The 14,326-nt window shown below is 36.1% G+C and overlaps 1 protein-coding gene across 4 annotated transcripts in view; it reads left to right on the top strand.

Annotated features, from left to right (window-relative positions):
* Positions 1–14,326, top strand: part of atp8a1 (ATPase phospholipid transporting 8A1) — a 346,241-nt gene that overhangs the window by 282,378 nt on the left and 49,537 nt on the right. For all 4 annotated transcript variants that reach the window (XM_039751372.1, XM_039751370.1, XM_039751373.1 and 1 more), the window contains 3 exons: positions 2–63; positions 777–833; positions 1,243–1,350. In XM_039751372.1, coding sequence (XP_039607306.1) covers positions 2–63; positions 777–833; positions 1,243–1,350 — 227 coding nt within the window. The remainder of the gene's footprint in view (position 1; positions 64–776; positions 834–1,242; positions 1,351–14,326) is intronic.

Here is a 14,326-nt window from a genome sequence, read left to right as displayed (position 1 = left end):
GACACAGTATTTGGAAATGGGAAGACTCCAGATTATTTGCTGTTAGGAAACATGGTGTATACGGTAAGTGTTTGATAAGTCTCTGTGTTAGACTAAGGGTACAGCATTTGTTTCCACTATAAATACTTTACTTTGTGTTTTTCCTTTGTAATTACTGCTGGTAGCACCATTTTACACACAGCTTTTTTTTTTTGCTTAAATGCAAACTTTACCTTCAAGTAGTTTGATTCTGAATAAGACATATAACTTAACATTTTTTTCATATGCACAGTTGGCAACTGTTGCATGAAACTCCTAACATAATCTGCTTTCATGGTTATACGTTTAACTTGCAACACTGATCTTCCAGTAGTTTAGTTGATCACATTAATATAAATACATATAAATATTAATAGAAGCAAATCTAGATCTCCCCACTGAATAGTCCTTTTGTGTATCACTTTTGTTTGTACTTTAATATTTTTTGTTTTGTTTTTTTACTTGTAAGTAGCAGATTAAATGTGTCAGTTAAATCTGTTTTATTCCCTTTATATATTGCCTTTAAAAACTTAACTACAGCTTTACTTTAATATTGTTACCCCATCCTCTGTGATATTTTTTTAAAATATTTTTCAGACTGTATTCTACCCATTCAAAAAGATCAAAATGGTGTTTTTACCCAATTTTTAGTCCAGTGATTAATGGAAATTCTGAAAACTGTACATTAGCATTTCATTTTTCAGAATTTGAAATGTTATCTAAAGAATTTCTCATTATTATATTTTCATCTTTTACAGTTTGTAGTTATCACAGTTTGCTTAAAAGCTGGCCTGGAAACGTCTTCATGGACAATGGTATGACAAACAATAAATCTTACTCTTTATTTTATTTTACTCACAGTCCCGTTTATAGTAAACACCATGAAAAAAGCTTGTATTGTGTTAGAGAGTGTTTTCAAATATTTTCACAGTTATACTGCATATTACATGATTTGGGAAGGATCACACAGTAAATCAATGCTAAGATTTGAACCTGAAATTACATGATTTTGTGTTTAGAACACATGACTTGGGTAGTGAGGCTAACTGGTTTGCAATGCTATACTTTCACTCATTGGCTAAACTAAACTTTAAGACCAGAATGCAACATCCTAACAGGATACAATGTAAAGGCTTTGCTCATTATTGTCCTTCAGTATTTCTGTAATATTATGAATGCCTTTACTTGGTTGATTTTCTGTTTTCACTCTTTTTGTCTCCGCAGTTCAGTCATATAGCTATCTGGGGCAGTATTGCAATGTGGGTGGTTTTTTTCAGCATCTACTCATCTATGTGGCCTCTTATTCCATTGGCACCTGACATGTCAGGAGAGGTACAGTAACATCTGGTTCTTTTTTTGTATTGGTAAAGGAAAATTGCATCAGGAAAAAACAGAAATGCTATATAGCATGTTATATACGTATATTTTTTTTTTTTTGCAAAATAACTTCATATTTTAATAAGTAGAATGTTTTTTCATAAGCAGGCAAAATTTTCAAACTGTTTTAAGATGACCACAATAATATTAGTTCTGAAGACATTCACCATTTGTTGTTTAATGACTACAGAGCTATTGCCTGTAGTCATTTAAATTTGACATAATTACAGTTTTTGAACAATGTCTAGCCAAATTCATGTCTAATATGCACTAGAATACCTATCGGTTTGCCTGCAAGACAAATAGGCGATCAAAGAATGCCATGCAAATGGATTTCAATATTCTTCAGCATCTATTGTTTTGAAACCGTGTTGTGGTTTGCCTAGAGCCAGTTTGTTTCATTTTTGGAATTTTTATATGTGTATTTCCACTTACTTATTTTATTGCTATTATGGCTTTAACATCACCATAGTGCCTGTTTGTGTTCTTTTTCGGATAGTTTTGTGACTACCTCCGAATGGCTGCAACCACATTATTTACAGACACAATGCCACTTATGCGGTACAGGGGTCACGTGACGAGTTGAGTCATCAATCTCCAGTGTCTCAGAGCTTTCCACCCAGGATGGAAAGTTCCTTTCCTTTATAATGAATGGATGGATGGGGGGATTGGCAGCCTCTCGAGGCCATGTGCTCTGCCAGTGTGATATTGAGTGAATCTCCCATGTACACACCTGCAGGGGAGTTGTAGTCCCAATGGACGCCCCGCTTGGTTTCTTGGGAGCCACCAAGGTAAGTGTGGGAAGGAGCAGGAGGAGAGATGTTCCACTTCCTGGAATTGCTTCCTGGATGCACTGTGGTAGCACTGTAAGTACTCCCAGGTCTGGCATAAAGGAAGTCTCTCCACTTAACCCAGGCAAGTTAGAGTTTTGGGTAGAGGAAGGACAAAGTTTGCCTAGGAAGAGTGAAGGAGGAAAAGAGAGACCAAAGAAAAGTAATAGTATTGTAGTTGTGGGAACCCCATGAAACAGCCTTTGTTGAGGCATTTCATTAAAAATAAATTCTTATTTGAACCCGGAGCTTGTTCCTGTGAGGGACTCTGTGATGCCTGCTACTTTCATCTCATGATACTTTCCATTTGTCAAAAGTCCTTAGCCAAATCCTGTACCTTAAGTTATACATTACCATAATCAAATGCCATTTAAAAATTGGCAGTGAACTTTAAACATGGCAAATGGTCATTCTCAGATCATTGGCCCCATTGTAGAAATGATGGGAAATATCAGGTCTTCTCGCAAGACCATTTCCAGCACTCTGGAACCACTGAGACAGTTAAAGAAATTCAGAGTATTGCAGGAACTAACAACTGTTTTTCCCAGGTCTATTATAAAAAGCTTTTCTCCATCATAGTTTGGTATGGTAATCTCTACAGAGGCATGGCACAGCTAAGAAGTGCACAAAATGACTAATGCTTTACTGCTGCTTATAATACTAGGGTGTTGTACCGTGTTAGCCATTATGAATGTAGTGAGAAGTCAAGCAAAATGACACCTTTTATTGGCTAACTAAAAAGATTACAATATGAAGAAGGGGCCTGATTTGCCTCAAAAGCTTGCATATTGTAATCTTTTAGTTAGCCAATAAAATGTGTCATTTTGCTTGACTTCTCACTGCTGCTTAAAATAAATGTACTGGATAAATTCTATAGGTTTCCTGGGTTAAAGCTTTTCCTAATTAAAAGTCTTGTATGTTGGACTAAACTAGATAGCTTTTTGCTGATTGTCTGAATTGCAAGCTCTTCTAATTGTACAGTAGCTGGTTGGATTCATTGTACTAAAATAAATATCTGACTTATGTTCATATATCTTATCCATAAATACATTAACAAATTCTTTTTTAAAAACTTTGGTACAATTGTAACTTTATTCCTTGGAAAGCAAAAATTCCACATATTAAAAAGATGACAGTGTAGTGATCTGAAGCAGAGTAAAGTTTGGTACCAACTGTCTTCCAGCTTTAATACTGGGTCTCATCTTTCAAGAAGGAAGTATTCAAGATAACAAAACATTACTGGATTGATCAGCTATAGAAAGGAAGTCATGTTCAGTGTATAAGAAACTTCATCAAAGGAAATCTGTTCAACTTCATTAATCTCCCAAAATTTCCTATGCTTGACACTATGATGAAAAAATAAACGGCAGTATTTTCAGACAAGATCCTAGCATCCTAGATGATCTTGACTGGAATAAGAGCCTCTTAATTAGACTCTCAAGTTCAAAATTTGAAAAGATAAGTCATGCTTTGCACAAAATGACAAAGAATGTAATTTAGCTAAGTCCCCATCCACACTACTACCTTACCGTTTAAGAATACAAATACTAGTCTGTGCTTTCTTCTTTTGTCCATACTACCTCAGCATTTTCAACTTCTGAAAACAGAGACTTGTGAAAATGCTCACCAGAGCCATGTGCTTCTGAAAACATAGCTTCAGCATTATGATGCATAAACATGCAAAAGGCAAATAAGTTGCAGATTGCTACAGTTTTGTGAAAAATCCTGCGGTCAGCAGTGTTACCATCCATTCAAGCATCATCAGCTTTGGGTAAGATGTCTGTGCTGCATACGTAAACTGTGCAGATGGGCAACTATGTCATTTGCATTTTTAGTTGTTTTAGTGTGGATGGACATACTTTTATAAACAAAGTGAAAATGCTAGCGTCGGTGGAGATCATTTTCATTTGAAAACACTGTTTTTTAATGAAAACATAATAGTGTGGACATAGCCTAAACATACCACATTGCACAAACCTATGTCAGCTCATATTATTTATGATTTATCCAGAATAGAAACCAAATTGTGAATTGTATCATAAAGCTTGTGCCTTGTTTGGTCATATGTTTTGGGAATGTCCAAAATACAGGCTGTAGATAGATAGATAGATACTTTATTAATCCCAAGGGGAAATTCACAATTAAGCTGACTTCTTGAATAGGCGATTCTCGGAGTGTAACAATCCATGTCAAATAGTAAAATAGTAAAAATGTGTAAAAAGTGTCCAGGGAGCAATTCCACATAAAAGAAAGTGGTAGAAGTGATCAGTGAGATAGAGAAAAATAGAGATAAAAAGGTAAAAAGATAAAGTCGTATACAGAGCTGCTGGAAAGGCTGCCACTCGGATGCGGCGCCGGAAATGGCTGTATTGGTAGAATAAAAAAAAATCATACCTGTCATATGGTTTTACTTACAATTACTTCTAGTCCTTTAGTTGCATCATTTGAAATATCACCAGATGGAATAGCTTTATCTAGAGAAAAATCAATTGTAGTATACCACATTACATTGTCAATTCACCAACTTAACTCAAGTGCAAAAATTCTTCCACTTGCTGGAAACGTGTGAATGTCAGGGTCTCCTATTTTAAATATTTTTTGCATCTCACCTAGGAGGTATCTTTGTAAACTTTTGTCTCTGTTAAGCTTTGTTTGACCCAAAGAATCCATTGTTTTCATTAATTATTGAAAAATACTTGGATTTTGATTTGGGCAGATATATCGCTGCCATTTTAACATCACTATTATTGACTCCTGTTGACAGTACCGTCTTGGAGTGGGCGGGTCCCTGTCGAACATGGCGCAGTGGGATAAAAGGTTATCAAAGGGTATACTTTCTTATCCAACTACACTAATTCCAAAACCATTCAAACTTTTTTGAAAACATTTCTTTCTTTTGTTTCTCTGGTTTTTGATTTTGTCTTGTGAATCTTGGCCTTGATTACTGATAATTTCTGTCTTCGTTTTGACTCTTGCTTCATCGTTTTCTTCCATTCACCTGCTAAAATCTCATGGCCTCTGAGCAAAATGAAGGGGAAATGTGTTATTTTATCTAAAGTGAAAAAAAATTCACATATTCTCTATGAGAATGCAAAGATTTTCCAGAGTGTTCATGAATTCTGTGAAGCCTCTGCTTAACCTCCTTGCTGTCTCAGGATATATGTGGAACTACATCACAATCAGTCCTAGGCTCCTATGGACTTCTGAATTGGATGGCAGAGGAAATTTAAGTTTGACTTAATTTAATTATGCACATAAAAGTATGGAACGTAGTGTTGATTGTATTTTTGACTGAACTGTGGTTTACTTACTGTGATGCAATTTGAACGTCTAATAAACTTAAAAATAAATAAAATGACTGATAACCACTTCCCCAATTCTACTGATGTATATACATTGATTAGGTCATTATTGTATCATGTACAGAATACAGCAAAGTTCTTACTTGAATGTGCAATTGGACGCAAACTCTATATTGTACAGTGGTGATTCCCAAATTTCAATCGATTTTAAATGAAGTGGCTTGGGTGGCAACAACAAAAAGTGAGGTGCTAACCAGCAGTAAGTTTTGCAGTGAAACTTTGAAAATTATTAAAAGTGAACTAACAGCTTCTTGAAATTAAGGTTGTTTGCCAGAAAACTATAGCCTGTCTTTACTAAATCCCTAATGAAAGCACATGTTTTCAGGTTGTTTTTAATTGTCAGAGACGGGAATAGGGAATAACAAGAAGATTAAATAAAAATTTCATTTACAAGCCCAAGCTGGCCTTAATTAGATACACTGAAATTCTACGTACAGTGTCTCACTTGCACCAGTAATGACTAAGAGCTAGTTTTTTTACTGAAACTTTTAGAAAATATGGCACAGTATCAAAGTTTTTGGAGACTATTTTTTCTATATATAGTTTTTAAGATGGGTTTGCATTCCCTCCTACCCCATCAGTCTAACATTTACATTGTTTGTGGACACAGGAGCATATGCTGCACTAATAATTTGGTACTTTGATGCTGCCATTGAACTCTTGCTAGTAATGGCACTTTTGTTGAATCTGTGTCTAGTTAAGAGGTCGTATGCTAGAATTCAGCAGGCCAATAGAATTTAAATTCACAAGCCTAACTAAAGAATGAGAGAAGACACAGATCTAGTACCATTCAGAAAGCAGGGCCTCTGGGGGCTAGGTGATGATGTGTCAGAATCAGACAGACATTGTACCCCAATGCCTAAAGGATCTGGGTGTTTTTGTGACCTCTGATTTGCTTGTTATGACCTAACAAGTGATAAGGCCTCAAACATGAGTGTGAAAGAAAGCCTGGGTCCATTGTTGTTGGTTTATCTTCACAGGATTTGGACTTGCTCTGTATAAAATCTATTGGGACTGAGCTGAACACTTTAAATACTGTACTGTTTTTTAAAGCAGCCAGAATATTGATAAATTGTTTAGGGAAAAGTAAACGGGCATTTGCTAATTTGCTAACATAAATATCAGCATTTAATCACTTTCTCAGAAAAATAGCTTGATTCATTAGGGGCAGCTTTTTAAGAGCAGTTAGGACTTTGCACTGGGAAACTGATTCCCAAAACCACAAACCGATGTTTTTGGCTGATGTGGCCATGCTTCAGCTGTTGAGGATCCTCTGTTACCTGTTACTTGGTATTAAAAATCATCCTCATGTGGCCAGGGACATATTTTAAGAAAAAGAAAATTTAGAAATTGACAGGCTCCATCTGTGCATTTAATGAGAACCTTTTGGTATTTCATTTTTTATTTTGTTTAGAGTTTAAGGAATTGGAATGTGCAGCTGAATGGAGCTTATAATTTTAAAGTGAGAAAAATGCAGGAAATATGAGACACGCCAACAAGCTAGTTTTAAATTTATAAACAAGGCATCAAATAAACACCTTACAGATTTTTCTCTTTTTATAGATTAAATTCATTAAACTTCTAAAAGAGCTGCTCAGATCTAAAAGTAGATAAAGGCTTATTCTGGACAGTGTTTGGTTATTGTCTTTATGAGCCATTTTCATTTAGTATTGTGATGAATCACTTCAGCAGACTTTTGAAATGTTCTAAATCAGTTTTTTTTCTTTTTTAGGCAACTAAGATAATGCAAGCAGTCCACTCACATTGATCTTGTCTTGTATTTTAGTTCTTCCCTCTATTCACTTCTAGCTTGCAATGGTGCTAAAATCAGTTTTCTTCATATACCTTGATTGTGTTCTCAGAAAACCTCTGTTTACTTTACACCAGAGAATGCTGAAAATATCGTAAAAATAAAAAATGTGTATTACAGATGCTTATTTCTTCAAGTATCCCAAGTGGGCGTGATAGTCTAATACACAGTGAAAGGCACACTGAAGATTAATAACTCCAAGTCATTGGAAACATGCCGGTCAAAGTGAAATACTTCTGAACATATACATTTTGTTTGGTTGTGCCCAGAATGTGCAAATTAAGGTCTCTAATGAAATTACATACTTGTTAAAAGAATTACAAGTAAGCATAGAAGACAAAGGCTATATTCATGTTATGACCCAAGCCAAGTAACATTATTAATGTTTTCAGATACAAGTCATGGAATTAGCTAAAGTACAGGTACCTTTACTGCATAAAACCTGTCTCATAAATTGATATGTAGCTTCACCTACAAAATTAGTCTTTATTTTATATACAGTTCCTCAGTTAACAGCATGCATCATCAAGGCGTTTCTCTTTTTAAAATAAATACAATTACAATTTCTTTTAAGAATGTAAAAGAGCGACTCTTGTTTCTGTCTCATGGAATATTAATTAATTGATCTTTGGATATGTCAAAGTTAAACCACCGTTACGAGAAAAGCTTAGCTTTCCATAGAATGGTGTGATATCATTTTAATGAGAGAAGTCAAAGAGGAGGCCTGAGTCGTTCAAGTTTACAGATTCTCAAATAACAGCTCCGGCATGCAGAAAAGGTATCTCAGAGCACACAACATGGTGAACCTTGATGAGCTACAGTGCAGGAGCAGCATAAGACCTTATTGGCTTGTACTCCTGTCAGTTGAATAAAGGATGCTGAGGCTACATTGATCATATAATCATTAGAAATTAAATGAATTGAAATTGAAAATGTCACTTGCTCTAAGAAATCTTGATTTTTCCAGTGATACGCAAAATGGTCACAGTCAGAATTTGGTGTAAACAGCATGAATCCATGGATCCATCCTGTTTGATGTCAACAGAGTGGTGATAGTATTGGTAGGGGGATACATGGCACACATGAGCACTCCTTCAGCTATTTTGTAATTGTTTACCAAATGGATATCCCCAGAGGAATAATGTGCCATGTCACAGATCGTGCATAGTCTCAAACAGGTTCCTTGAACATGACAGTGAGTTGAGTTAACTCCAGTGTCCTGTACAGAACCTTTGGAATGAGACTGAAGAGAAGATTTGCAGTACAAACATGTGGCCAAATAATCTGCTGTACTGATTGATGCTATTGAGTGTGTGTGTTGGTAATCAATCTACCTGAAATTAAAAGTCTTTAGCATCTTTCATACTATTATAAACCAATATATATAATGCAAAGTTGACTGACTGACTCATGTGCTCATCAACAAAAACACATTTTTCCTGTTTTGCACACCTAAGCCAGTAGGTATCTGCTAAGAAAGGGCATTGCAATTTATCAATATGCTTTGACTGATTTAATTGAAATTTGGTGATGTTATAGGGAAAAAACAAAATTAGCCAACTTCTATTTCTGTATATGTCAATATTTATAAATATTATGCTAATGCTGTGAACTATACTTAGAGGTGCATTTATGCAAATGAAGGAGCAATCGATGGGCACACAAATAGCAGCACTAGCCAAAAGGGTGGATAAACTGAAGAAGAGGTAGTGTCCTGGGCAGGAAAATTGAGACTTGCTCATGTTTGGTGGCTATATTGAGGTGTGATATAGAAGGAGGAAGTTTGTTGAAGCTCAAGGAAGATGTGAAGCTGAATTGTTAGTAAGCGTGTATAAAGCTCCAATGAAGGGTGTAAGGCGTTGTAGTTTTGAGTATAGGCGCTCCTTCACTAAAAACAAAAAGGGAGGGACAGAGAAATAAAGGTGGAAGTAGTGTCCTTGGATCTAACACTAGCAAGGACTGATTATATAAGTTTAAACTTAATGGATCTATGGACTTCAAAAAGGAAACCCCAACCTGTCCTCCAGAATCGTTTACATTCACATATTGTATCAGCTTACTTTGAATGGGGCACTCCCACTCCCTCTGGCAACTGCACTCCAAAATTATTTGCATATACATTTGTAGCTGTAGACATTAAAGGGGAGACCACAAGATCAATTAACAAGCCTCCAAAGCATAATACTAACAGTTATTTTCTTTCTCTTAAAACACTAGGGAAAATAATCCCAAAGTAAGCCTGTAAATGTGATTGCTGTTTGTAATAAGTCCAAATAATTCATGATTCAATGTTAGCACATTTCTTTCTGCCTAAAAAATACAAGCTTGTACAACAACAACAACATTTATTTATATAGCACATTTTCATATAAACAGTAGCTCAAAGTGCTTTACATATTAAAGGATAGAAAAATGAAAGACACAATTATAAAACAAAATAAATCAACATTAACATCGAATAAGAGTAAGGTTCAATGGCCAGGGGGGACAGAAAAAACAAAAAAAACTCCAGACGGCTGGAGAAAAAATAAAATCTGTAGGGATTCCAGACCATGAGACCGCCCAGTCACCTCTGGGCATTCTACCTAACATAAGTGGAACAGTCCTCTTTGGATTTAGGGTTCTCACGGAAGGGCTTGATGATGATGATGGTCACGTAGACTTCTGCCTTTTAATCCGTCCATCATTGTTAGAGCATCATGAAGCTTTGAGTAGGTGGTGGTGGCGCAGGCCACCACCACAAAGAAACCGGAAAAAGAAACAGAAAAGAGAGTAGGGGTCAGTACCGATTTTAGAGCCACCATGAATAGTTATTTTGAGGAAATTGAACATATAGAGTATCAGGATTAAGTTAAATTAAGATTAAAATGAAGTTATAAAAAGGCCATGTTAAAGTAATGTGTTTTCAGCAGTGTTTTAAAGTGCTCTACTGTATCAGCCTGGCGAATTCCTATTGGCAGGCTATTCCAGATTTTAGGTGCATAGCAGCAGAAGGCCGCCTCACCACTTCTTTTAAGTTTTGTTCTTGGAATTCTAAGGAGACACTCATTTGAGGATCTGAGGTTACGATTTGGAATATAAGGTGTCAGACATTCCGATATATAAGATGGGGCGAGATTATTTAAGGCTTTATAAACCATAAGCAGAATTTTAAAGTCAATTCTGAATGACACAGGTAACCAGTGTAGTGACATTAAAACTGGAAAAATGTGCTCGGATTTTCTTTTCCTAGTTAGGATTCTAGCAGCTGCATTCTGCACTCGTTGCAAATGATTTATGTCTTTTTTGGGTAGTCCTGAGAGGAGTGCGTTACAGTAATCTAGTCGACTGAAAACAAACGCGTGAACTAATTTCTCAGCATCTTTCAGTGATATAAGCGGTCTAACTTTACTTATGTTTCTTAAGTGAAAAATGCTGTCCTAATGATCTGATTAATATGTGATTTAAAATTCAGATTACAGTCAACAATCACCCCTAAGCTTTTTACCTCCGTCTTGACTTTTAATCCTAATGTATCCAGTTTATTTCTAATAGCCTCATTGTATCCATTATTGCCATTTGTACAACTAATGAAGAACATGGAAAGAAATGTTTGAGTGAAAAGACATAAACAAGAGAAATCTTAAACATTTAATAACGGTAATATACGAGGGGGGACCCAAAAATAACCAGAAATATTTTTAAAATGTGTTTAATTGTCTTTACAAACTACAATTAGTCTCCTATAAAATAGAAAATACACTTATCTAACCGTTTGTTCCATTGTTCGAAACATTTTTTAAATTCGTCTGAAGTAATGCCAATTAATGCTCTGGTCGTTTCTTGTTTTACCTCTTCGACGTCAGCAAAACACCTTCCTTTCAAGTCTTTTTTCATCCGAGGGAACAAAAAGAAAGCACACAGAGCTACATCCGGTGAATAGGGTGGGTGGTTCAGGGTTGTCATAATGTTTCAATAACAATAGTTTCTGCAACACTTTTTTCAAGAAGAAAACAATATTTCACTGCCGCGCGTTGCTCACGATAATCGGCCATCGTAAAAAAACGACACTTGCACAAAACTACTTTTACAAAATTCACTCAACACAAGCACAACCTTCCAGACTGATGGCACTTGGCAGACTGACCTGTGAGGAGTGTAACTAGATCGCCCTAGCCCTAGTTACATCGCCCAACCACGTACTACAAGTGTCAACCTAACAACAACAAAATTCCCGTTATTTTTGGGTCCCCCCTCGTATGCTCAAATTTCACATTATTTCTACTGATGACCCATTTCAGTTCCAAAGAATACACTTTCCTATAAAATTGTGTTTTGCAACAACCATCAACAAAAGGCAAGTCACTAGGAAAAGCAGGAACTGATGTAATGCTGGAGTATTTTACTCCTGGATAATTGTGTATAGCATGTTCAAGAGTAAGCAGTCCCATTGACCCAATAATATTATAAATACTTATTATACCTTTATCCAAAATGACTTACAACAGTAGAGATACAATTTATTACATTTGTTTCGAAAGTGCAGTGACTTGCTTATGGTCACACAGAGCCAATAGTATGAATTGAATTCAGCCTCAAGGTTTGAAGTCCTTGGTCCAAAGAATTTACCACAATAATACACTGTCTGCCAATAATATTAGCCCTTGGTAAAAAAAAAAACAAAAACAAAAAAAAACCTACAAGTATTGTGTACAGAAAGGTAGTTAGTTACATAGTGCTTCTGATATACCCTGAGCAACTGTTGGCACTATAACTGATCCTCACTATCTTACGAAATTTTGCAGGCAAAGCCAGGGAACACAGCTAGTGCTTATATATTTCTCAGTGTGATAAACTCTAGCATCTTAACTTGACTGATGATCTTTCAAAAATGACACTGTTCTTTTCAGAAAGAAAGGTAATCCATTTATGCATGCTCACAGTCCAACCAAACCTGGGAAACTTGCATAGAAAATCAGTTTTCTATTGAAAATGGTAAGGATAGGCCCGTAGAGTTCTCTTTTCTCCAAGATTGAAATCTTATACACACAATACAGGACACTAGTTTGTGAAGCAAGAGGGGTTTTCTTTCAGGTGACATATATAAATGTGCTTTTTGATTTCCTGTGGCTACAAAAGGTACAGGGACATATCTTTATAAGGCTGGTCACTTTTTCCAAGGATTTTGATTTAATTTCTCTGTCTAAAACTGCTGTGACATTATGCAACTTCTAGTCATGAGGTTAGTCAGATTTGCTGACCCAAATTTTTGGTCTCACTGTCGTACCATGTTAGTTTACACCATTGAAAATTGATACCCTTTTCACGTTTAGAGATCTTGTGCCAACCTTCCAGCACAGTTGTCTTCTCCCCTTTTTGTAACAGCCAATAATTTGCTACCTGGTGGAGCCCATGCTGTACAAAGGGTTAACAGATATGGCAAGTTCTGCCACAGTCTCTGTCTTTTTTCCTTTATACATTTTATTATAGTACTTAAAACACATCAGACACATTCTGCTTGTGAGGTGCATTATATTTACTGAACTTCTGAATGAGCATTCGTTTGTTGCCAGCTCTCATGCACACAAACCTTCCCCTGTGACTTAAAGACAAAATGATACCTGTTTGAGTTTATCAGAGTGAATAGCAGACTAGCTGAAGTAAGTCGTGGGGCATGTCAGATTAGACGTCCGTGTTTGCAGTAACGCAGTGCCAACTGCAATAAAATTAAGTAAATGAAATCTACAACTAAAAATCGCAGGACAGGTCATGTAATGTGACATAGCTTTAACCAGCTGACCAAATCCTCTTTTCTCCTCCTCCTGCAACATGGGATGAAGGATTTCTGCATTCATCCAAATATGTTGCATTGCAAGTATGAAGGGATCTGATGGGAGAAGTTTGGAGCGTATACGGGTAGTACATAATGCATTTATGTCATGCCCACCACTCTAGATCACCTGCAGTCTGATTTCACAAAGTGAATCATTTAAATGTCCTATCACCCCTTTTTTTATAACTTGGAAAAATCTACATTTCCATAGTACTGTGTGACACTATATGTCTACATGTTAAGGTTTATATATAGACAAGAACACAACTTTACATATATTTGATTTCTGTGCATGTTTGTTTTAAGGATCTTCTTCTTTTAGGTCCCCAAAAATGACATTTTCTATAGTACACATCCAGGGGACAATGGACTTTGCTGAAGGTCTGCAAAGTAGAACTTTCTGGTTGAAATTGTAGGATGAAACTAGCACTATCACCATTGAAACACATTCATCAGCAAAAATCAAAGCATTAGCATTTTAACTAGAAAGGACTGTTGCATAGCTGGGTTGAAAGTCATAGATAAAATTGCAACATGATACCTTATTCTGGTAGAAATGTTGGGATGGCTTGGTTCATTAACCCTATAACACATAAGCACTCTTTTGATTATTTCTTGAATATATAAATAATGTACATTGAGAGAATCAGTAGAGAGATAATTTCACCTGAGTGAACTGCATTGGTAGGTATCTCTCGGATAGCAGGGTGTCACTTCCACTGACTTATTAAAGTATCTTAGCATAATTAAAGTAAACATTATTGTGGAAACAGCAATGATAAATGAGTCGCCACTTTTAAGTGTTTTGCCTGACCCTGCTGTTTCTCAACAGATTTCTGCACAGCAGCAAGCTTTAATAGCATGTTCCTCATATTTATCTGTTTAAAGGAAACATGAATTTCAGCTACCAGACTGTTGAAGCTTTGGACTCCAAGGCCTCTGAAAGCTATTTGTTTATGTAATCGTGGATATTGAGACACCTGCCCAGCATGGTCTGCCTAATCCTTTTAAAACTTGCCAGGCCAGCCGTCTTGCATGTTCTGACAGTAACTTGCTTACTGTGTGTTAATTCCTCTTCAAATAGGTCAGGTCACAAATGGCATATCTTGGCAGTGTG

Source organism: Polypterus senegalus, chromosome 4 (genome assembly GCF_016835505.1).
Source record: "Polypterus senegalus isolate Bchr_013 chromosome 4, ASM1683550v1, whole genome shotgun sequence".
NCBI classification, from domain to species: Eukaryota; Metazoa; Chordata; class Cladistia; order Polypteriformes; family Polypteridae; genus Polypterus; species Polypterus senegalus.
The sequence above is the reverse complement of the archived record's forward strand: the minus strand, read 5'-3'. Positions and strand labels throughout refer to the sequence as shown.